The sequence below is a fragment of the Phragmites australis genome, chromosome 3, assembly GCF_958298935.1.
Source record: "Phragmites australis chromosome 3, lpPhrAust1.1, whole genome shotgun sequence".
NCBI lineage: Eukaryota > Viridiplantae > Streptophyta > Magnoliopsida > Poales > Poaceae > Phragmites > Phragmites australis.
In genome coordinates, this window is record NC_084923.1 from 20,800,356 (window position 1) to 20,822,860 (window position 22,505).

The window sequence follows — 22,505 nt, forward strand, 5'->3', positions numbered from 1 at the left end:
TTCTCTTTTCATCTTAACTCTGATTTAGTCAATTCTTGCGTCTAAATGTTTCTAAAATCATACATATCCAACCATAATGTTTTTAAAGTGTTTTAATGATGTTTGGTATGTTGTTCTTAGTGTTTTCCTTTGTGTTGTTTATCGGTAGTTCTTGCGATTAGTCGATAACGTTCTGGAGCAGTTCGAGGGACATTAAGACCAAGATTTCGACAACACTGAGCAACATTGGGTAAAAGGCAAGTGTCCTTGATCATATTGAACCTATGTTTTAAATGTTTTATTTTAGAAAATTGCATGCAATATTTGTCAACTTGATGGATAGTCACCTATGTTAGGGTTTATATAGTAGTCACCTATGTTAGGGTTTATCTAACTCTTCCTTTACATTTCTTGAAGCCTAAGTGGTAGTTGATATGAGTCTCTTGGGTAGATTTGCTTAGCCAAGCTTTTGTTATGTTGGAAAGTGTCATATACTTGATTAATGAGCTTATGCAATAATGGTCGTTAATGTGTTAATGGTCTAACAACATGAAACCTTAGGCCTTGAGCAAAGTGCTTTTGGTGGTTGTAATGGTTATGTTGTTGGTTTAGTATTAACTCAAGTAACCTAAATAAGAATCGGTTAGTGGAGTGACAACCCAAGAAGTAATGTACCAACCACGAGGCTGATATGTGTAAGGCGTGACATACTAGTTAGAGTCTATTCAGTGTGTATTGTGTCAGCACAAAAGGGGGCTTTTGGGTAGGAGTTAGACTCACGTAAACCCTAGCGGTGAAACCTAGTGGGCAGATGCATACTGGATTAGGCTCTAGTTAGTGGAAAATATCATTCAGTGATTTTTTGGTGGCATACCACTTGCGTGTGTTAAGTGTTTCGCGAACACGGTAACATAGAATTCACTGACTCGTGGGAAAAGCTGGACAACCTCTACAGAGTGTAAAAACTGTTATAACAGTTGTGCCCACAGTTATGGGAGACTTGGATCCTCACATGATTAGTGGGTTGTGGTTATGAGTTTGGTTATAGTTTTGGTTATAGTAGAAGGAGTACTAGACGTTTATGGTATGCAAGGTGGGGAGTCTTGTATGCCGAGTGTTGGACTGTATGGGTTATATTCACTTAATAATTGTTTAATGCTTTTTAGTCCAAATATCTTTTCATTACTCGTATTTACGCAAATATTTCATGTGTTACCCTATCTTGTTGTAAGCCTACATATTATTATCTTTCCCACACTTGTTGAGCGCGTCATGTGCTCACACTTGCTATTTTACCTATAACATGCGACATGTGTGGTGCTACTCAGTGAGTGAAGATGATGAAGACTATCAAGACGCGGTTATGACATTCTAGGAGCGTGTCTCGGTCGGTTGCCTGCAGTGTTGTTGGGCACCAATGCTTCTATTCCGCTACAGATATCTTCATAGAAGACAATATATGTCAATTGTTGTAAGAGTTTAACATTTATTCTATAAAAGTATTACTTTTTTTACTTCACCTGTGACGTCCTTATGTGTGTTGAATATCCTGGGTGCACATAAGCTGTATCTTATTTTGTTCGTTAAAACCGGGTGTGACATAGGTGGTATCAGAGCTATACTGACCGTAGGACGTAAGCCTAGATAGAATGGTCGTGCCATAAATCATATTTTAAAAGCCTAATTTGAAAAACACATCCCTGTGCTTTTCTGACCCCTCGATTTCTCTGTCTACTTACCTACTCTAATCTATTGGGCAAAATGAATTTTCAACACCCCCTCTTTCAAACTTTTAGTTGCAAAACCATCCCAGTTTCTATGATCAAGAAGGATGCTCTTGAAGATCTCACTTGACGTTTCTACCTCATATGAAGATTCCGATGATGAAGTTGAAGACTCTTCGCTATAGGGAAGAATGATCTCGCACAACAATGAAGGCATGAAGATCTACCTCTACGTTGCTTCTAGTTTTAGTTCTTCTAGTCAGAGGAGGATTTTCCCTGATCTTCAAAAATGTTAGAGCGATATTAGTAGTGTGTGCTTGTGTTGTGTGCCTTGTCTAATTTGTTTTTTTTTTTTGTTTGAGTGCTGGAGTGCGTTGGGTGATGCTTTAGCATCTAGTAACAACGACATTCCTACTATATCTCTATAGTTAATAGTATAGTTGAGTTTTCTCTTTCTAGTCCCTTCTTTTCTTTCCAAACCTCCCGCCTCAATCTCGATCAGATGGTGAATTACGGTTCACTATGATGATGTTGGTTGGGTGAGTTGTGAGGATGAGACAAGATGTGGACGGTGTTAGGGGTGTCTTTTGCCCCGGAGAAGTTCCTCGGGCTAGTTCAGGAGAGGAGCCTAGGCACCATAGACCGTTTTGCATCATTTAAGCACCGTCCATCGGCGCCGTTGGCTTTAGCTCTTTTTGTACTTACTACATATCGCATTATGGGTATGACAAGCCTAATACCTTTGTAGTTGTGTCCTTTTGGCGTGCGAGTCGATGGTGTGAGTGGGCGGTCCTGTAGGGGTATCCAGCTTGCTCTGGGAGTAGTTCTGGATGACCCACGCACCTATCAACGCATGAGCAAACAGTTAGAGCTTATTGGGAAAGGTTGACTTGACTACCCCTTGCGTTGGCCTGTGTGGACACGTGAGCCATATGATCCTCAAGTCATGTAGGTAAAGGATTATCCCCTGCAAAGTGTAAAAATAATTCGAATTGCCACGCTCTCGGTCATAAGCTTGTTTATGTCTGTCCGCATCGGTCGTATAGTTACGAGCGTGTGACGATGATATGGATGGTCTGTTGGGAAATGTTGATGTTGGCTATTCATGTATTACTATGTTTCCTTTTATATTTATGTGCAAGTTGTTGGTTACAGGGTATGCTGGTTAAGCATAGGTGCTCACACATATGTGTCTAAGTTGCTTTTAATGTACTTAACCTTATGGCTTTTTTCTTGCTAATGGCTCAATGCATGATCCTTGAGTCGGGTTATTTATATGTACCCTAACTAGATTAAGTCTTGCGAGTACCTTCGTACTTAGCTGCTCTACAGGTTTTGCAGGTGAGGAAGAGACGGTGATTGGCTACTTCACGCATACCGAGAGTGGCTGGCATGAGTAGGCAACTACTCGGTGGTCGCGCTTTTCGGGTGAAGCCTAATGGCATATGGCTTCACCCACCTTTTGTGGTCTATAGCTTTTGTTTCTGCTGCGTAGTTTCTATTTTGGCTAAGAGTTGATCAATTTTAGTATCCTCCTAGATCTCTTTTGATGTAAATTTTTAAACATGTAAGTGCTTAAGAAATTGTAATATAATTTAATATATCGCTCTTTATTAAGCTTGGTTGTGATTGCTTATTTTAAAAAGGCATGTGTTTTGATCTTGGGCACAAAACACATATCGGGACTACCGAGATAGTATTCTGGTTAATCGTTAAAGTCATGATTAAGTAAATGATTGACTTAATGATTAATTAGAATACTGTTTGGATGGTTCCTTACACTTTTGTTGGCCCGTTCACCGTTGCATTGCCCAAGCCCATGTTGGGAGCTCATCTCCTCTAGGGTAGCGGTGCAGGGGCTGTTTGAGGAAGGGTGGCAGAAAGGAAAAGAAATGAGGAAGGGAGAGAGGGCTGGTGGTGGCTCAGATGTAGCAGCAGCGGTGCAACCGCTCCTCCCGATTACTTCAGGGATTGGGGGTTGCAGAAGGGCAAGGCCACAGCTACAAGAGGGCCTATCTCTTCTCCCAGAAAAAGATAAAGAAATACCTTTTTTTTCCCTTTTGGTGCTCCTCTGATTTCTCTCGATTGGTTGACATCTTTGAGCCAGATTTGAAGGTGGTTCTGATCCCGGCTTTGGTGCTTCGTTTCTTGGAGTTATTGGGAGGTGGAGCTCCTGTGTTGGTGTTGATTAGAGCTGTATTCGCCAAGGCTTGCCCGTACTTGCAGTGGTGGTACGGTTGAGACATTGTATCTCCGTCTTTCTCTCACCGGCGTCAACTAGTGGGTGATCGGATTTTTGGGATAGCGGCTGTCAAGCCATGGCTTGCATCGCTTATTTACTCATTTTATTGCCTATCACTGTGAATATTCAAGGTTTACTCCTTTCTCCCTTAGTGTTGATCTGGACAGTATGGTTGCTTAAGTAAAGCTCAATGATGTTTAGAGATTCTGCGATTGAGCATGTTCACTAAGATACACTTGCTTAGGACTGTGATTCCTCTTGTTGTGTGGCTGGCTTTGGTAGCACTTGAAGGCTAATTGGTTTGTATCATTTTTTTTCTATACTCTGTGACACAATATGTGGGTTGGAGCATCCGTTTGTTTGGCTGCTCAACTAAGTCCTAGTCTAGTGTTGCAGTGATTTTAGAGAATGCTATGCCTGCTTGTTGCTAGATGAATTGCTAGTCCATATTGATGTTATTGTTTTTATTGGTTGTTCAATTCTCATATCTGTCTCGACAGTGATTTTGATTCTACTGTTCATTTTGTGTAATCTGAAGTATCACTGCAACACTGTCTTGGAAAAGCCTTTAAGTTTTCAGAGCTCAGTTCAGGTTCTTTTGCTAGTTGAGGGCTTAGGAACATGTCTCAGTCGATGACGTACTCGCTGCTACAATTAGGGAGCAAGATCATATTGGTTATGGGGCCAATTGTTTTAGTGAGAGCGGTTACACAAAAGGACTCTAGGTGCTGTTCAGTTCATGGCTTATACATGTTTTCTGTCACTGTTGTTTTAGCATTGTTGTCAAACTGTTACATGTGTACTGAATTCTAATTGTTATGATCTTGTTTTATCCTTTATGGAATATGGATTTATATGCTCTTATTATCGCACGTTTTATAACATTGTGTAATAACTATCGCAGTCGAGCTTTGCAATCATATGTATGGTACATAGTTCTCCAATTTCATCATTTGCCAAAAGGTAAAACAAATATGAAAACAGTGCAATTTTTAATACAACACATAACTGGAGTTGAACTATACCAGGGCTGAACAACATACCATGTTATAGCAGTCCTAAATTTCTGAGAATATACAAAAATGACATACTATACAAACCACAATAACACCAAAAAATATTACTGTGAAGAAAACACAGTGTTCATATTACATTACAACACAGTGGCTCAAGTAAATGGCCTTATTAGGACTTTGATAATTTGCACCAATGTCCTCCACTGTCCTATCATATCAATGTAGAGAAACTGACACCTCATGTAAATAACATTTGAGCTTAACTAAAAAAATTCAAGCTCCAATTGCTTGAAATACAAAAAACAAATAAATATTTCCCAAGGAATAATTAGGTAAAAAGCACCATCAAAGAAATCCAAACATGATAAAGACAAGCTTGGTAATTCAAATAGTTGTGCAAGCAAAACTCCATGTTGGTAATTCTATATCTACATACCATTCTCCCTGCATTTCGAAACAAATAAAACATACAAAGCAATAGACTAGAGAAGAATCTCCACAACTTACTAGACAAAAGAAACCAATGTAAGCCCATAAGGCTGTCAACTTTCTGCAAGGAAGACACTATAATTTAGTTTTGCCAATTTAGTCTCCATTCTGTTCAAGTTTGTATAATCAAGCCCTTCTAGCTCACTAGGAACAAAGTGACAGATATGCATCAATTTAGGCAAAATATGAGCAAATGTGATATACAAATGCACCTTATTGCACAATGCGACATGATAGTGGCACGATGGCTAGGCATCATAGCGGCATGATGGTCGGGCATCACAGCGGCACGATGGCCGGCATCACACAGAGAAGAATGGAGGGGCATCACACGGCTCGACCGGAGCACCGGCTATGAAGGCTCGGCCGGGAGGGGGATGGCTACTCACCACGGCTTCGACGGTCGTCATCGGGCAGGAGGCAGCCAGAGTCAGGGAGGAGGTGGCCCGAGTCATGGAGGAGCACAGGCCAGGGATGAGCGTAGGCCAAGGAGGAGGCGGCCAGAGTCGGGAGGAATGTGGGCCGAGGAGGAGGATGATAGCGTTGAGGATGACAGGAATGGCGCCGCGGAGCAGAACAGTGACGGCGCAGGGGAGGAGGACGATAGCGTCGAGGAGGACAAGGATAGTAGGCTCGGGCTCGTGGTCCTCTGACGGCGTGGACTCCTCGGCGTCAGGAGGCGTTTCATCGGAGGGCGCACGAGGGAAGGGAAAAAATTTCTAAGTATCAGAGGGCATGGGTGTCGAGCCATTTTATCAGGGAGGGCTTTCACTACCGGCTCAATATGCTCACCAGCAGTGAACGAGTACCTTCACTACTCAAGAGGATGACCGGTAGTGAAACTAGTTTCACTGCAGGCTCAATAAATTCACCGGCAGTGAAAGTAGTTTCACTGCCGCCCGAATATGTCCACCGGCAGTAAAACCCCTTTCACTGTTGGTGCCGCAGGGTGCAAAAAATTTGTTTTAGTTTCACGCACGCGCATAGAAAATCGAACCCACAACCTGCACCAAGTAAGACCGAACAAACCGCTGCGCTACTCAAGAGTTTTATATTGAGTTTGTACTATCTATATTTATTAACATTCTGTTGACCTAAAATCCTAATACATATTTATTTAAATTTGAACTTGCTATTTACCAAAATTAAGTTTTGTATATACCTAAATTTCCTGGTTAAATTTTCCAATTCAATAAAAAATTAAAATAAATATGTTCATAACTAAGTTTCTATATTGGGGCTGAAGCAGACGACGACAGTGAAACTACTTTCACTGCCGGCAAATCCACTGGCAGTGAAATTAGTTTCAGTGCCGGCCCACCGGCAATGAAACCCCTTTCACAGTTGGTACCGCGGGCTGCAAAAAATTTGTTTTAGTTTCACGTGCGCGCATAGAGAAATTGAAGCTTCCATAACAAAAGTGAGGTATAATTAAAAATATATAATTGGAGCTTCCTATATATATCTTAATTTCATCGATTAATATTTTAAATCATTAAAATTTGCTAATTCATTATTAAAAATAAAAAATTAATATTCTCAATAATAAAGACTTCTTCCACCATCGCCATTACAAATTGAAGCTTCCATAGCAAAAGTGAGGTATAATTGCATCTAAAACAAATTCATACATAGTAATTAATACAATTTAGCTACTTTGTCTTAACGATTCGCCCTTCATTATGATCGCAGCGTACATAGGGAGGTTCATCGGTGTCTTCCATGGGACCTAGGTCAATGTCCTGTACAAAAGGAGGTAGCGCGTCGAATTGATTGTAGTCTTCCTCGTCAACAACATTCTCCACTCCGACAATCCTTCTTTTTCCTTGAAGAACCACGTGGCGCTCCTCCTTATTAGTCGGGTTTGGGTCCTTTACATAGAAGACTTGTATAACATCATTCGCAAGTACGAATGGTTCTTCCCTGTATCTAACGAGTTTTTGGTCCACTGTAGTTATACCGTACTTATCGATCTTCACACCCCTGAGAGTTTGGCCCATTGGCACCGAAAAAGAGGAACCTTTAACACTCCATAGTCGAGCTCCCAGATCTCCTCTATGAATCCATAGTAGGTCTCCCTATTTCCATTGTAGTAGTAGGCATCTATACGGATACCGCTATTTTGGTTGGGGCTCTTATTATCCTAAGCTCTCGTATAAATGTACAGTCATTTATGTCATATCCTTAGAATATGAAGATTGTAGTTGACGGTCTGTGAGCCAATGCATTCAACTGAGCACACTCTATCTACTTATCCATCACCTGTCTACATAACCAAGCGCTAAAATGATCTCGGTGCTCTTGCGCGATCCTAACATCAAACTTCCCTAGGTTTCTAGTGCGTAGCACCTTCTGGTTTTCTTCGACATATGGGTCCACTACAACTGATTATTGCAGAACTGCGAAATATGCTTGTGTGAATGAAACGGGGTCATTAGTGCGGAATGAGTTTTCACCTATCGTCCCTTCCCCTGTAGCCTCCCCTCATGGCGAGATACAGGCTCACCAATCAATATGAGATTCATGTAGTTGACACAGAAATCAATGACCTCCTTGGTTCCCGAGTCCTCGGCCATGTAGCCTTCTAGTCGATTTCAGTTATGAACATATTTCTTAAGAACTCCCATGAACCTCCCAAAAGGGTACATCTAATGCAGAAACACAGGGCCAAAAATCTGTATCTCTTTCACAATTTTAATAATGAGATGCACCATGATATCAAAAAATGATGGAGGGAACAATGCCTCAAGCTGGGATAGAGTTTTGACCACGTCTTCCTGCAGCTTATCTAGCTTGGTCGGATCGATGGCCTTCTGTGATATCGCATTGAAGAATGAACACAATTTTATGATTGAGTTTCGGACCTTCGGCAGCAGAATATCTCTAATTGCAATTGGAAGCATTTGTGTCATTATCACATGAAAATCATGAGTCTTCATGCTAGTTAATTTCAAGTCTTTCATGTTTACTAGTCTCTTTATGTTGGTGGAGTAACGGGATGGAACATTGATTCCATGCAAGCACTTGCACATTGCAATTTTCTCTGCATTGCTTAGATTGTAGTTAGCGTGGCAAAGATATATGTTGCCTTATTCTATCTCTTCAAAATGTAGATCATGTCTGAGTTTCAAACATTTCAGGTCATTTCGTGCTTAGAGTGTATCCTTTGTTTTGCCAGATATGTCTAGTAACGTACCAATCGAGCTATCACACATGTTCTTCTCAATGCGCATGACATCAATTGCGTGTCGAACCACCAAATCCAGCTGATATACTAAGTTATAAAAGAAAGATTTCTTTTTGAACATAGGAGCTCTAAGATTAGATTTCGGAACCGGTGTACTCCCGCTTCCCTTTTCAAGGATAACCCTAAGTCCCTTTACCATCTCATATACATATCTTCCAGTGTGATACTTAGGAGGTGATCGAGTCTCAATTTTCGTATCAAAAGCTCTCCTGTTGTTGCGGTACTGGTGATCCTTACGAAGAAATTTACGATGACCTAGGTACACCATTTTTTGGTTGTTCTTCAGCCACAAGCTCTCTATTTCATCCAAGCAATGGATGCATGCGCAATAGCCTTTGACAGTCTAGCCCGATAGGTTGCTAAGGGATGGCTAATCTTGAATTATTACGAACAGCATTGCGCGTAGGGTGAAGTTCTCTCATTTGCATTCATCCCATACTTGCACACCATCATTCCATAATATTACAACATCTTTCATTAATGATTTTACGTAGACATCGATATCGTTGCCAGGTTGCATCGACCTTGGTATTAGCATCGGCATCATAATGTACTTCCGCTTCATACACAACCAAGGAGAAAGATTGTAGATACTGAAAGTGCATCTAGGCCCCCTAAGTGGGCTTTGGCTTATTGATGACAAAACGATTAAGGAACTAATATGTTTATCTAAGTTATGAACATATTTAAGTATTAGTTGAGAAGACATATGATGTTTGATGCCCGTCGAAACAAAAGGAGAAGCAATTAAGAGTACTCAATAGGATTTAAATTCTTTTATTTTTGAAATTGAGTCTAGGATAGCCGCTCTATTAAGAGGGTTGCATTTGATTGCTTGGTTAGTGTCTCAATGCTCAAGATATCCTTTAGAACCGACAAGTTGAGAGACACACTCACCCACGGACACCGAGTTAGTTCTGCAAAAGTTCACTGAGTCCGGATACTCTGGTGTTCACCGGATACTCCAGTACTCAGTGTTTAGTCCGGAGTCTCCGAGGTAGACTCCGGCAGAGAGTCTCGTTTCCGATTTATTTTTATTGGAAAAAGATCGGAGTCTCCGGTATTCACCGGATACTCCGGTAGTTTATGGGTTTTGAGGCCGGAGTCTCCGAGGGAGACGCCGCCAGAGAGTCTCGGTTAAGTCTTTATTTTAATTGAAAAAGACCGGAGTCTCCGGTGTTCACCGGATACTTCAGTAGGAGAATAAGTTTTAACCGGAGTTTCTGAGAGAGACTCCGGCAGGGGTGTCTCAGTTAGCATTTAATCTTTTTGATAAAAGACTAGAGTCTCCGGTGTTCACCGGATACTCTGGTACCTGGAGAGGCCGGAGGGTCCGGCAAGTCTCCGAACTTAGTCTTTTTGAAAGCCCCGTCAGGACCGGAGACTCCGGTGTTCACCGGAGACTCCGGTAACTTAACAGAATTGTAACGGCTAGTTCTGACACGCTCTATGACCTGTCTGACACCATTTTTGGATTTGGGACCGGATACTCTGGTGTTCACCGGATACTCCGGTCAGGTCTGACAGAACAGTAACAGCTAGTTTTTTAGAGAGGGCTATAAATACTCCCACACCCCATGACATTTAAAGCTTGCTGTTGCTGGTGAACTCTAGACTCTTTGAGCACTTTAAGAGCATTCAAAAACCCTCCAACCACCTCTAGTGCAAAGTTTGCAAAATTTAGTGAGTTTGTGTTTGGAGAGGGTTTAAGCCACTTGAGCATTGAGTTCTTCCTCGAGCATTCGCTGTGATCATTACTCTTGAAGCTTGGTGCTTCTAGACGGCAAGGCATCGCCCGTAGAGCACCCAAACTTTGTGGAGTGCCACGGGAAGTTTGTAATCATCTTTGAATTGAGTAAGGAAATTCTAGCTTGATCTTTGTGGTCGCTAGAAGAGGATAGGGTTGGAAAAGACCCGGCTCTTTGTGAGCTCCTCAACGGAGACGTAGGCACTTCTTTGTGAGGTGGCCGAACTCCGGGATAATCTCTTGCGTTCTTATTTGTACAATTTGCTAAATCGTGTGAATTTGTGATTCCTCATAAAAATTGCTCTAGTGATCTTCTAACTAGTATTAATTGTTATTTTAGCTCTGTGATATCCAGTAGACCTAGCTTCAACTATAGTTTCTAGCTACTTGCTTTAATTCGTAGTTGTTCTAGATTTTCTGTATAGACCGGAGTATCCGACCTTCACCGGAGTATCTGTTAGATTTAATCCGCTGTTTTAGTTTTAATTTTCAGAAAAGCCTATTCACCCCCCCCCCGCTCTAGGCACTTTTAGATACATAGAGTCACAGACCAAGTGCTATGACTACTGCTCATGTTGCCAAATAGATTCATCCCATCCGTACTCAACCCAAATCTTATATTCCTCACACCTTCTGCAAAGGGCTTCTTATATTTCCTATCGATGTTTCTCCACTATGTAGAATCAGCGGGGTGTCTCAGCATTCCATCATCCTTACACTCATCGGCGTGCCATCGCATCAGTTCGGCATGCCTTTTCTTTGTGAATAAACACTCCAAACGGGGGACTATAGGAAAATACCACATCACCTTCACGAGACACCTTTTCTTTTTTCCTTCACCATCGATATCATCACCGTCATACTTGTACCGTGCTGCACCATAGACGAGACACACTTGCAAGTCTGCATGCTCTGTGCAATACAACATGCAATCGTTTGGACATGCATGTATTTTCTGTACTTCCAACCCCAATAGCCACACAACCTACTTGACCTGGTACGTATTTTCTGGCGGCACATTTTCCTTTAGAAGTAATTTCTTCAAGAACAGTAATAACTCTGTGAAGCTTGTATCAGACTACCCGTTGCTTGCCTTCAATTGCATCAATGAAAGCATGGTACGCAACTCTATGTGCTCTTTCTCGCAGCCCGGGAACAACGGTGTTTTAAAGTCCTCTACCATACACTGGAACTTCTGAAACTCTCTTTTTATTGGTGAAGTTCCCCTCCTCATCGTGCAATATCTACTTCAGATCATCGACGTTAGCGTCGGACAACATCTCCTCTAGATCATCATCGACCTACGTATCTCTAGTAGGCGGCATATCGATATATTCATCGACCGGCATATCGGTGCACATGTTGTTTTCTTCTCTTTCAATGTATTGCGTTTCATGTACGATCTCAGCTTCACCGTGCTCAGTCTAACGAGTATAGCCACACATAAAGTCTCTTGGCATCAAGTGGGAATGTATCTGCTGAGTGGTGGAGAACTGCTTCTTATTCTTGCAATCGACGCATGGACAACATATGTATTGAGACTGTGTATTTAACTTGTGTGCCACGGCGGCTACCAAAAAACCCTCCATGCCGTTCTTGTACTCTATGCTCACACTGCTCCATCGTACATCCATCTTCTGTCCATCTACAATTATATCATTATTCGAAATCCAAATTTGAAATATTTAGAAGATTTTGCGATCACCAACAAATAAATTACTTCCCCATCTCCTACCAGCAATTGGCCTGGGTTGGAGGAGCCGTCTTTTGTATGCTTTTGTGTCCGCTTTTGATGAGTATTTGTTGGTGCTATCCCTAAAAATTTTCTTTATTATTCAACCCTTATCTAGGACTCATTAAGGAAAAATGAAAAATAAATACGCTCATACCTAAAGTTTCTATATTGGAGGTTGCTAATTAAATAAAATATAAAAAAATACAATTGGATCTTGCTACATACCTAAATATCATGGCTAATTTTTCTAATTCATTAAAAATCAAAAATAAATATGTGTATACATATATACCTAAAGTTTCTATATTGTAGACTTCTAAATTTATTTCTATGGTTTATTAGGATCAACTTTGAAGATTTGCCTAGGTCTCTAAAGGAATAAGATCCATTTTGGTTTTTCTGGTAACATTTTGAGTTAAAATGCTAAATATAGGATTAACCTTGGGATTTCAACTTACTTGACCTCAAGTGGCTTTTGCTAGAAACTTGCTTGCTGTTGAGGAAAAATCTAGAGTTCACTTGCCTAAAAAATGAAAAAAGACAAATGAGTAAATGGAGATGAAAGAAAGGATTTTGTTTGGATAGCTAGAGAGAACTCATCTAGACCTCTTTCTTGACCAAAATTGAGCTTGAGTAGTGGGAAAATCAATACGAGAGAAGGGATAAAGTGGTTGTTGGCATAGGAGATTTTGTGAAGGAGAAAGTTCTGAAATAGCTCTGTTAGCTTGAGGTAGAAGAAGGTGGGGGAAGAAGATATCACTGTCGGCTCATATATTCCGCCGACAGTGATGTAGAGATATCACTGTCGGTCAGTAGATTAAGCTAGCAATGATGAGAGTGGATGCATAACTGCTATCTCAATCCATCAGCCAGCAGTAATGACCCTTATCGCTGTCGGTTCACAAGCTAGGATAATCGATTCTTTCTACGCGGCTAATGAACCAGTAGTGATGTCTCATTACTGATGATCTATGAGAAATCGATAGTAATAGATTGACATATAAGTTGAGTCCTACAATAGTGTGTCACCTTCTTTCCGTATCAGCAATTATAGTAGCGTGGATCCTAGTCTGAAAGCCATTGAAATGGTTGTAGCAGACTAGCAGTGGTTACTGATTTCGTGTCACATCGTTCAATTTCTTCGATCGTGACTTATAAAATTGATCCCGGCCAAGTTTCGTATATACTGCTATATGAAGAAAAACAACACCATCGAAACTCGTCATTTTTACATGAGACTGAATGGTTCATGGAGCTGTACATACGTACTCAATCATAGAGGGTGGTCCTTTTTTGGAGGAACTAGCGGCTACGTGGTCATAATGTTTGTCCTTCCTAAAAGGACAATATAAGTGGTTCTATCCAAATAACTTCCACCACAGTCATATTTTGTACCACCCCCTAACGAAATCAGAGAAATTGATGCTCCACTTCAACGCCATAATAAGTGATACTCCAGTACGTATTGATTCTCTTGTGGTCCCAAACAATTTTGATAGCCTTTTCATAGCAAATGAGGGCAATCGTGCCGCTCTGCGTGCGCGCATGCCTGCGTCTTCAACCTCTGTCGTGCCCTGTCTGCTTGACCGCTTGTCTAGCTACCTCAGTAGTGTCGTGCTCATCCTAGCTAGCTCCACTGCAAGATAGCAGCAGCAGCCGCCTTCTGGTTAGCACAGCATATGGTCGTACGGACAAACTAATTACTTCCTCCGTATTTCAATACTTATTATTTTTTCTACCATTTTGTTTGCTTTCAAGTACTTATCACTTCACATTTTTTAAAACTTAGTTTTCAATTTTATCTTCAAAAAAAATATCTCTTACCGCCCCATTTACGATGGATTCTGGAATATTTATGTTAGTTTATAAAAATATTTTTATCATTTCTTATTTAAAATTGGTACTACTTAATATACGTATTTAGTTAAAAATGATAAGTATTAAAAAATGGAGAGAGTAATTGCATTGCACTGACGAGCTACTGCTCAGTTGTATGCAGTAATGCAGGCTACACTACTGCTCAGTTGTACGGAGTATGGATTAGTGCAGGCTACATCTGGTGAGCGCACACGTTCACGCTATCTGGTCCACATGCTTGCTCCGCTTCTCACCCTCGTGTGCGCCGCTCGTCACTAATGCCAATCGATCAACGCGCGAGACCAAGGAATCAATAACTGCTCGCGCGCATGCAGGACTACCTACTGCCACTACTAAAAAGACATTAATTCTAGTCAGTTCTGATCCTTATTGCAGTTAGTTTTAGAACCGACTCAAACAAAGCAATTCTGATAGTCTGCAAATATCACAGCCGGTGGATGCAAGCATATACACCGTACGTCGCAGAGAACCAGGCCGGCTGACTGGGCGCATGCATGGCACGCCGCAGAGGCGCAGAACGCAGGCATGCCCAACAAGCTCGCTTTCTCTGCACCAATGGAACGGATCCTCTGCCAGAACTCACCTGTGATGCACCGTACGACGTCCATTAGTTCTTTCTTGTAAGCTGAGCTCCCAGCATACATGTATAGGATGGTAATGGGTCTAAACCGCCGAGCTGTACCACTCCGTATGTAAAAAAATCATGTCCATTACAATATTCATATCTGCACACATCTACGATATGCACCAGTGCCTATACACATGCGATAATGGGTACTCGATAGGTTACTTGCACCCGGCAACTCACCCTTAATGGCCGGGAGGGGTGGCAGAGGAGGCAGTGACAATGGCGGCAAGGAAGGGTGACGAAGGAGGAGGCAACGGTGGCAGCCTGAAAGATCGATGAAGGAGGATGAGGCGGCAACCTTTGGGAGGGCCAACGAAAGAGGAGGCAGCGTTGGCGGACGAGAAGGTCGATGGAGGAGGCGGTGGCCAGGAGGGGCAACGGAAGAGGCAGCGGTGACGACCGGGATGGTCGATGGAGGAGGCGGTGGCCAGGAGGGGCGATGGAAGAGGCAGAGGCGGCGGTTGGGATGGTCGATGCAAGATGAGGCGGCGGCGGCCGGGAGGGGATGCAAAGGGGGCTGTGCCTGAGAAGGGTGACGGAGGAGGTAGCACCAGCGACTAATAGGGCTGATGACGGCGGCAGCTAGGAGGGGCAGCGGTTGAGAGATGCGGCTAGGCGGGGTGGGCGGCAGGCAAGATAGGCGACTGGGAGGAGTGGACGGTAGGTGAGAGAGGCTTAGATGCGGCTAGGAGGGGTGGCCGGGAGGGTGGTGTCTAGGTTTCACGGTATGGGCTAATCTGTCTAGTTGGGTTTAGGTGGGCTAGATTTGCTGGTGGCCTGGGAGACTGAGGACCCATGAGTACACAGGTACAAGCAGTAGGATGTAGCGAAAATGTCCCTATTAGGCCATAAATGTGATTTTAGTGATTAATGATAATATAGCCAATGAGACTAATATATTTATCAAGTATATGCTTTAGTAGATCTCATGGATGCAATACATGAAGAAGCCATCGAAGTCAGAATAAAGTTTGATTGAATTGGAAAAGTATTAGGAAGATTTGCATCACCGGATGGTCCAGTGCAGAGGAGTTTACACTCACTAGAATATTATGTCTGGATGCGGTTAACCTCACCGGTTAGTTCGGTGTTAGGCTTGAGTGTACACCGAAGTGTTTCTGTCAATGAATTTAAGGAAGTTACACTCATTGAAAGGTCCGGTGATGAACCGGTGAACACACTGGAGCATTTCTGATAGAGGGTGAGGATAGCCCCATCAGATGATCCGATGCTCAATGAAGCAATACACACCAGAGCGTTCTAGAAGAAGGCAGAGGAAGGTGAACTTACCGGATGGTTCGATGTCGAGTTGTACTCAACAGAGTATAGCACCAGAGTATTTCTTGCATAGAAGGATTCAGTATTTAAACATGAGGATCAACTCACCGGATGGTCCGGTGATCACCGAAGGATCACACCAGAGTATTTGTGTAAAGAAGATGTTAGTGTCTCGGATTAGCTCAAGTACACACGTTGGATGGTCCGGCGATGGTTTGAAGGTTACACCGGATAACCGGTGTTCACAGAGTTTTGAGTGAGGTTGTAACAACTAATTTATGAGGTTGTACACATTGTATGTTCTGGCGCTTGTACCATTATCTACATCGGATCATCCGATGTTCATATTAAAGTTAAGACGTTGGAGCAATGGTTAATTGATGGGTTTGAGGCTAGAAATACCCACTTACTCGGCCATTTGAAGGTATGGCAATAAGCTGGAGTCCAGAGAAGCTCATATATATTTGAGAAGATATCCAAGCCACCAAAATGCTTAAAGTGATCATCCAAGATAATTAAGCATATGATTAGAGAGTGATTAGTGTTAATAGGCCTAGAGAGAGTTATTGCTAGGTGTCGGTGCCTAGAGAGTGGATCAAAGAGTGATCCTAGCTTGTACTGAGAGGTTTGGAAATCAAGTTAACTACTTAACAACTTTGGAGGCATGAAGCTGCATTTTGAGAGTTCATGCTTCTAAGTGACACTCCTGAACAAGTTTAATAACTACCATTATATTTCACTCATAAAAGAATAGTAGTGTTTACATTTTTTAAACTTCATCCGTTATCATCTGTAATGGTGCTCATAGAGTAGATCGACCGGCATTTAATTTATACTTCCCCTTCTTCTCTGGTGCATGTATATTTATTTGTATTCTGATTTCTTATCCAAATTCGTTGTTTTTACAGAGATAAATCACTACATAAAAAAATCTCAAAAGTGATGGGTCATAATTGCCATAGGTGACGCCCGTCATCTCGAATGCGTCACGGATGACCAATTATAAGTAACAGGTAAAGACCCATCACCAATAAGATCATTGGTGACAAGTCAAAACATAATTCATCATTGATAACCGTCATAGGTGATGGGTCATAACTGTGACCCGTCACTTATTTCATGTCACTTATAACTGATGAACAATTTTCGCTCTTTTTGGGTATGAAAAAAGTCAAAAAAATATTTTTCACCCGAGCCAACTCAACTCAGAGCCATCACCACTCGCCACTTGTCCCTTGCTATTTTTCAAGCTGTTTTTCATAATGTGCGTATCATGGGAATCGAACTCACGACCTACCCTCGCGCGCATCTCCATCTTACCACTTCACCCTCGCTTGCGTTCTGAAGGAAGCAGTATATTTTATCCTTTTAACTTTTTTGCCGAAGGTCATAAGTGACAGGTCATAACTATAATCCATCACTTTTGACTTGTAATAAGTGACGTGTCATCGTTATGACCTGTCACTTTTGAGCTTTGTACAATACTCACACAACTAGTTGATCCAGAGTATCTTCGGTTAAACGGGCATAACTTTTGCATACAGACATCAATTTCGATATTTTTTTTATTCTACGGACATCTTCAGAAAATGTTACATTTGTTCCCCTCAATTTCGTCGGGTTTGGCGAATTTTTTAAGGCCAAAAACGGCTTGGAAGATTGCTTTCTCGCTCCTGAAAGTTTTTGCACCATTTTCAAAATACGCGTTTGTGTCCATAGCTGCCATCCCTTACATCAAACTTGAGTAGAAATATACAATTGTTCCTATTCTAGTGTTTGTGATGTGAGAAAAAATAAGAGAAAAATAAAATAAAAATTATTTGTAAATGCAATATATAAATCAAATTGCTTTAGAAAAATGATATTTGCTTTTACCATTTTACTACATATTTTATGGTTTGCAAATCAATGCAAATTTTACTATTGGATACAAGAAATTATATAGTTATTATTATTAATTAATACTATCTAGATTTATAATTGATACATTATGAAGGATATATTAGACATGTCACAACTACGTAAAAAACTGAAGAGTTGATGGGCTAATACATATAATATTTCATCAAAATGATTGACTAATACATCTAATAATTGACTAATTAAGATTCCTTCATATGTTCTCACGGGTCAAAACTTCTCATTAGTAATGGGTCAAAACTTGACCCGTTACTGATGACTCTCTTGGATGACCCATCACTGATGAGTTAATCATTAGTGACGGATCACAACTTGACATGTTACTTATGACTGGTCTAGAATGATCCATCACTCATGAAGAGTCATAAGTTCACTCATGAAGAGTCATAAGTGATGGATCACAATTTGATCCATCGCTCATGACTGGCCTAAGATGACCCATCACTAATGACGAGTCATCAGTGACGGATCACAACTATGATCCGTTACTTTTAACATAAGTGACAGGTCATATTACAAACGTTACTAATTTTATGTCTTCTTTGTCTGTTTTTCACGTAGTGAATCCAAATTTCCAACAATATTGTTTGTATAACGAGGAATTCTATTTAATGCAAGTTTTTTGTTTCGGCCTGTGATGATAATCTAATACTATTGCTGGAAATAGAATCACAACTCCTTTTGATTTATTATTACATATATCCTCATTGGTATATCACTTTGATTCACCATGTCGATCCTACATTTACAAATAAACAAAATGATCTCTCAGGAATGAGCTCTCCTGTAGCAGTAGGTGCATATGCATATCAGCGAGTATATGCAACAGCATATTTGTGCTACTATATCAATCTTCTCTCTGTGTCTAAGCTTCTTCTCCAACTGTCAATCGACTATAATTAATTGTCTAAGACCAACCCAGAAGCTAGCTGAAAATCTACCCAATTCCAGTCCCTCATTCTTAAAGATGGAACTCTGATTTACCTTAGTTGTAGCTCAACAGAAATCAAATCACATTCAGGCAATGATTATAAGAGATGTAAGGTTAGATATTTTTAAGAAAGTGGATTTGGTATATGTCACATCCGATTTTAACAGACAAAACCAATTACGGCTTATGTGTACACAAGAAGTTTAACACACATAAGGACATCACTTGTGAAGTAACAAAATCAATACTTTAACTTATAACAGTTTAACTATTACAAAAAGACTTCACCTAATCAACTTTATTAGCTAAAATATAGCAACTAAATGACAGCAGCAAAATGAAAGCATCGGTGACCACACAACTCCACATGCACCAATCGGAAGACATGCTCCTAGAACACCAAATCATCATCTTGAAAATCTTCAAAGTCCTCTACTAAGCAACATATAAATTATGGGAGATAGCAAGGATAAACACATGGAGTACTCAGAAAGTATGGGAACATAATGATATTTAGGCTCTCAACAAGAATAGGCTAACATATGGTATATTTGCATAAAGACGAGTAAGAAAAACAGTAATGTAATTCAAAAGTATTAAATCATTGTTAAGTAAATGTAACCCAACAACCCAACAACTAGACATTACCCAAGGCTAACCACCATGCAAACATAACCATACAACCATCAGCAGACTACCAACCTATAAACAAAACCATAATCAACCAATTATGTGAGGATCCAAGTCTCCCATAACTGCGGGCGTAGTTGTTATAACAGTTTTACACTCTGTAGAGGTTGTCCAACTTTTAGCCACGAGTCGTGATATCTATGTTGTCGTGTTTGCAAGACACTTAACACATATTAATGGTGTGCCACCAGGAAATCACTACGAAGCATGGTCTATCAATTAAGTCCTGGTACTCCAACAAATACCAGCTAGGTGTCTAATTAATATGCTAAGCCTTACCCATATTGGCCTCGTATTTGGTATGGTATTTCTTGGGTTGTCACTCCACGAACCGGTCCTTATTTGTGACACTAGGGAAAAGACTACTCAACAGGTAATAACCAACAGAAAGAGGGAGGAAACAGATGTTACAACCATCCTAACCAAAGATAACAGATGTTACAGCCATCCTAACTAAAGAGACAACTGCTTGGAATGAATCTACAAGCCCATCACGCTTACCATTGTAAACTAACTAACTCTTTGCTCAAGTCCTAAGGTTTCATGTTACTATATCAAGTTCACCATGACCATTGCATATATCCACTAATCATGTATATGACACTACCCAACTTTCTGATAGCATGGCCAAGTAATTCTACCCAAAAGACTCATATTAACCACCTCTTATGCTTCAAGGAATGTAAAGGAAGAACTAGGTAATCCTAACATAGGTGACTACCCATAAAGTTGATAGACATTGCATGCAATAAAACAAAACATTTAAAAATATAGGTTCAAGATGATCAAGGACACTTGCCTTCTCCTTGCTACTATTTAGTGTACTCTAGCTTTTGGTCTTAACGCTCCTCAAATTGATCCAACGCATTGACATGTAATCGCACAATTACTGGTAAAGCACACAAACAAAACACACTAAGAACAGAGCACAAAATAAAAGAACAACAAGACAAAACCTATCTAAAAAGATAGAGCTCTGAAAAACAAATCTAACGGCACAAGAATCGCTGAAAAGGAGATAGGACGAGAAAATTACGCTAAAACAAGTTTAGGGTTTAATTAAAAAAGAAGAGGACTTAATTTGAAAGAAACAGAAAGTTTAGGGATCTTTTTATACAAATAGAGGGATCTTTTTGTAATTATGGAAAAGTTTAGGGACTAAACTATAAAAAGCTAGGGGCCTTTTTGTGAAAATAGAGAAGTTTATGGTCTATTTGCAAAATTGCTAACTATTAGGATTATTTGGAATTATTTTTATACTAAAAATCCTATTTATTGCGCAGAGGCTAACTGGACTAACACGTGGACTGACACGTAGGCAGATCTATTGGCTTGGCCCATATGTGGCACTGATGTGGCAGGGTGACGTGACAAAGGAGCTGAATGGGATTAAAAGGGACACATCCTCATCACAATAATTAATCTGGATTAACCATAATAAGTGGGGCAGATCTCTCTATTTTGTCTCTGAATTAATTTAAGAATTTATAGGGTATCGTATTTTAGATAATCCTGATTTATTGTTTTTTATTGTGCCATGAATGCCACCAATTTTCTAAATTCTTTTAGCCTGAAATTGTGCACTTCATGAAAACTCATTTCGCCCTTTCATTTATTGAGCTGTTAGCTCTTTCATGATCCAAGAGCTAAAAACCAAACCATGTAAGAGTTCATGAATTGCTACCAATACGCATGGACCGGGCAAGTATGTCGTGCATTTGACCATGGCAAGAGAAAACAAGTGATTAACCAGTGATGCCTTGATGATAATTGCGGCAAACAAGATTAATCCACTACTATATATAAGTTACACTTTCTCCTAGATAGCAAGTAGTTCGGTATATAGAATTGGAAGAGTTAGTACTTGGTCATCAAGTGAGAAAAGTCTCACATGGAATATGCACAATGTTGAATCACTTCAAGAAGCTCCAAGTCAGAAAAGAAAAGAAGCCCCACTAAAAATATTTCACCTGAAGATGGATGGTAAAATTAAATAGCTAAACTGAGAACAAATAAGAAAAAGCAACTGAAACACTCTGGATATATAGATCCACACATTGTCCTTGTTGCCAAGAAATTTCATCAACACAGATTCATCAGCTATACAAGCAAGAGGCACTGTCGATCGAATTAAAGGTGCAGGAGAAACCAACCAAATTAGAGAACAGGCAAAGGCAAAGAGAAGAGGTACTTGGTGCAGGAGAAGCCAATCATAGCCTGAGGGACAGGTCCAGCTCGACGGCGCGCTCGACGTTCCCGGGCACCGGAACAACATGCTGCGCATCCAGCGGCCTCGACCTCTTACGCTCAGTCTCAGCTCCAGAAGCATCGACGACCTGGCCGGCACCGGCCACGGACTCCCTGTGCGCTCGCAAGGCAGCGGAAATCTCCCAGCGGCGCTTGGCGAGGGTGCGCTCGTACTTGTGCGCATTCTGGTGACCGCCGAGCGCCTGGGAGGTGTAGAACTTTCGGTTGCAGTACGTGCAGAGGAAGAAGCCGGGCGGCTCCTCCGGCCCGGCCAAGGCGGAGGGATGGAGGTCCTGCTCACTACTCCCCATTGTAGCCAGCTTAATTTGCTACAGAATCTATTGTGCTAAGCGAGGATTATATAGTACGGGTGCTGGAGAAATGGACAGGTGGATCTATCCAGTGGACGGAGGTCGTGCACGTCGTTACTGTGGCAACGGAAGAACTCAGGCCAGGTTGCATGACCAGAGTACTGATCTTATCAGGGAAAAAAAGTAGGGTGCTGGTTCAAACATAATGTCACGCCTAGGACACCGTCTTTGTAAATTTGCAAAAACTCGGAGAAAATCTCATAAAATATGCTGGAAACAAGAGTGATTTGAAATTCCACTTTTTGCTAGTAGTATAGATCGGCATATGTATGGTGCTTATATATGCATGTATTTCACAAAAAAAATACATTTTAATACTTACGGTAGCTAAATTATTCATAATTTTCAATCGAGTTGTATAATCAATTTGGGGGCACGCTAGC

General features: G+C 41.0%; 1 protein-coding gene across 3 annotated transcripts; it reads right to left on the reverse strand.

Annotated features, from left to right (window-relative positions):
• Positions 1–18,672: 18,672 nt before the first annotated feature.
• On the reverse strand, positions 18,673–22,218 carry LOC133912594 (uncharacterized). Of its 3 annotated transcripts, none has more exons than XM_062355419.1 (2): positions 21,696–22,218; positions 18,673–19,246 (listed from the first exon to the last, which is right to left on the reverse strand). In XM_062355419.1, exon 1 carries the CDS (start codon positions 22,060–22,062, stop codon positions 21,715–21,717), a length of 348 nt encoding a protein of 115 aa, XP_062211403.1. In that variant the 5' UTR covers positions 22,063–22,218; the 3' UTR covers positions 18,673–19,246; positions 21,696–21,714. The 3 variants fall into 3 exon arrangements, with proteins under 3 accessions (XP_062211403.1, XP_062211402.1, XP_062211404.1); XM_062355418.1 differs by having other exon boundaries at positions 18,673–19,249; XM_062355420.1 differs by lacking the exon at positions 18,673–19,246 and adding an exon at positions 21,128–21,474.
• Between the last annotated feature and the right edge of the window lie 287 nt (positions 22,219–22,505).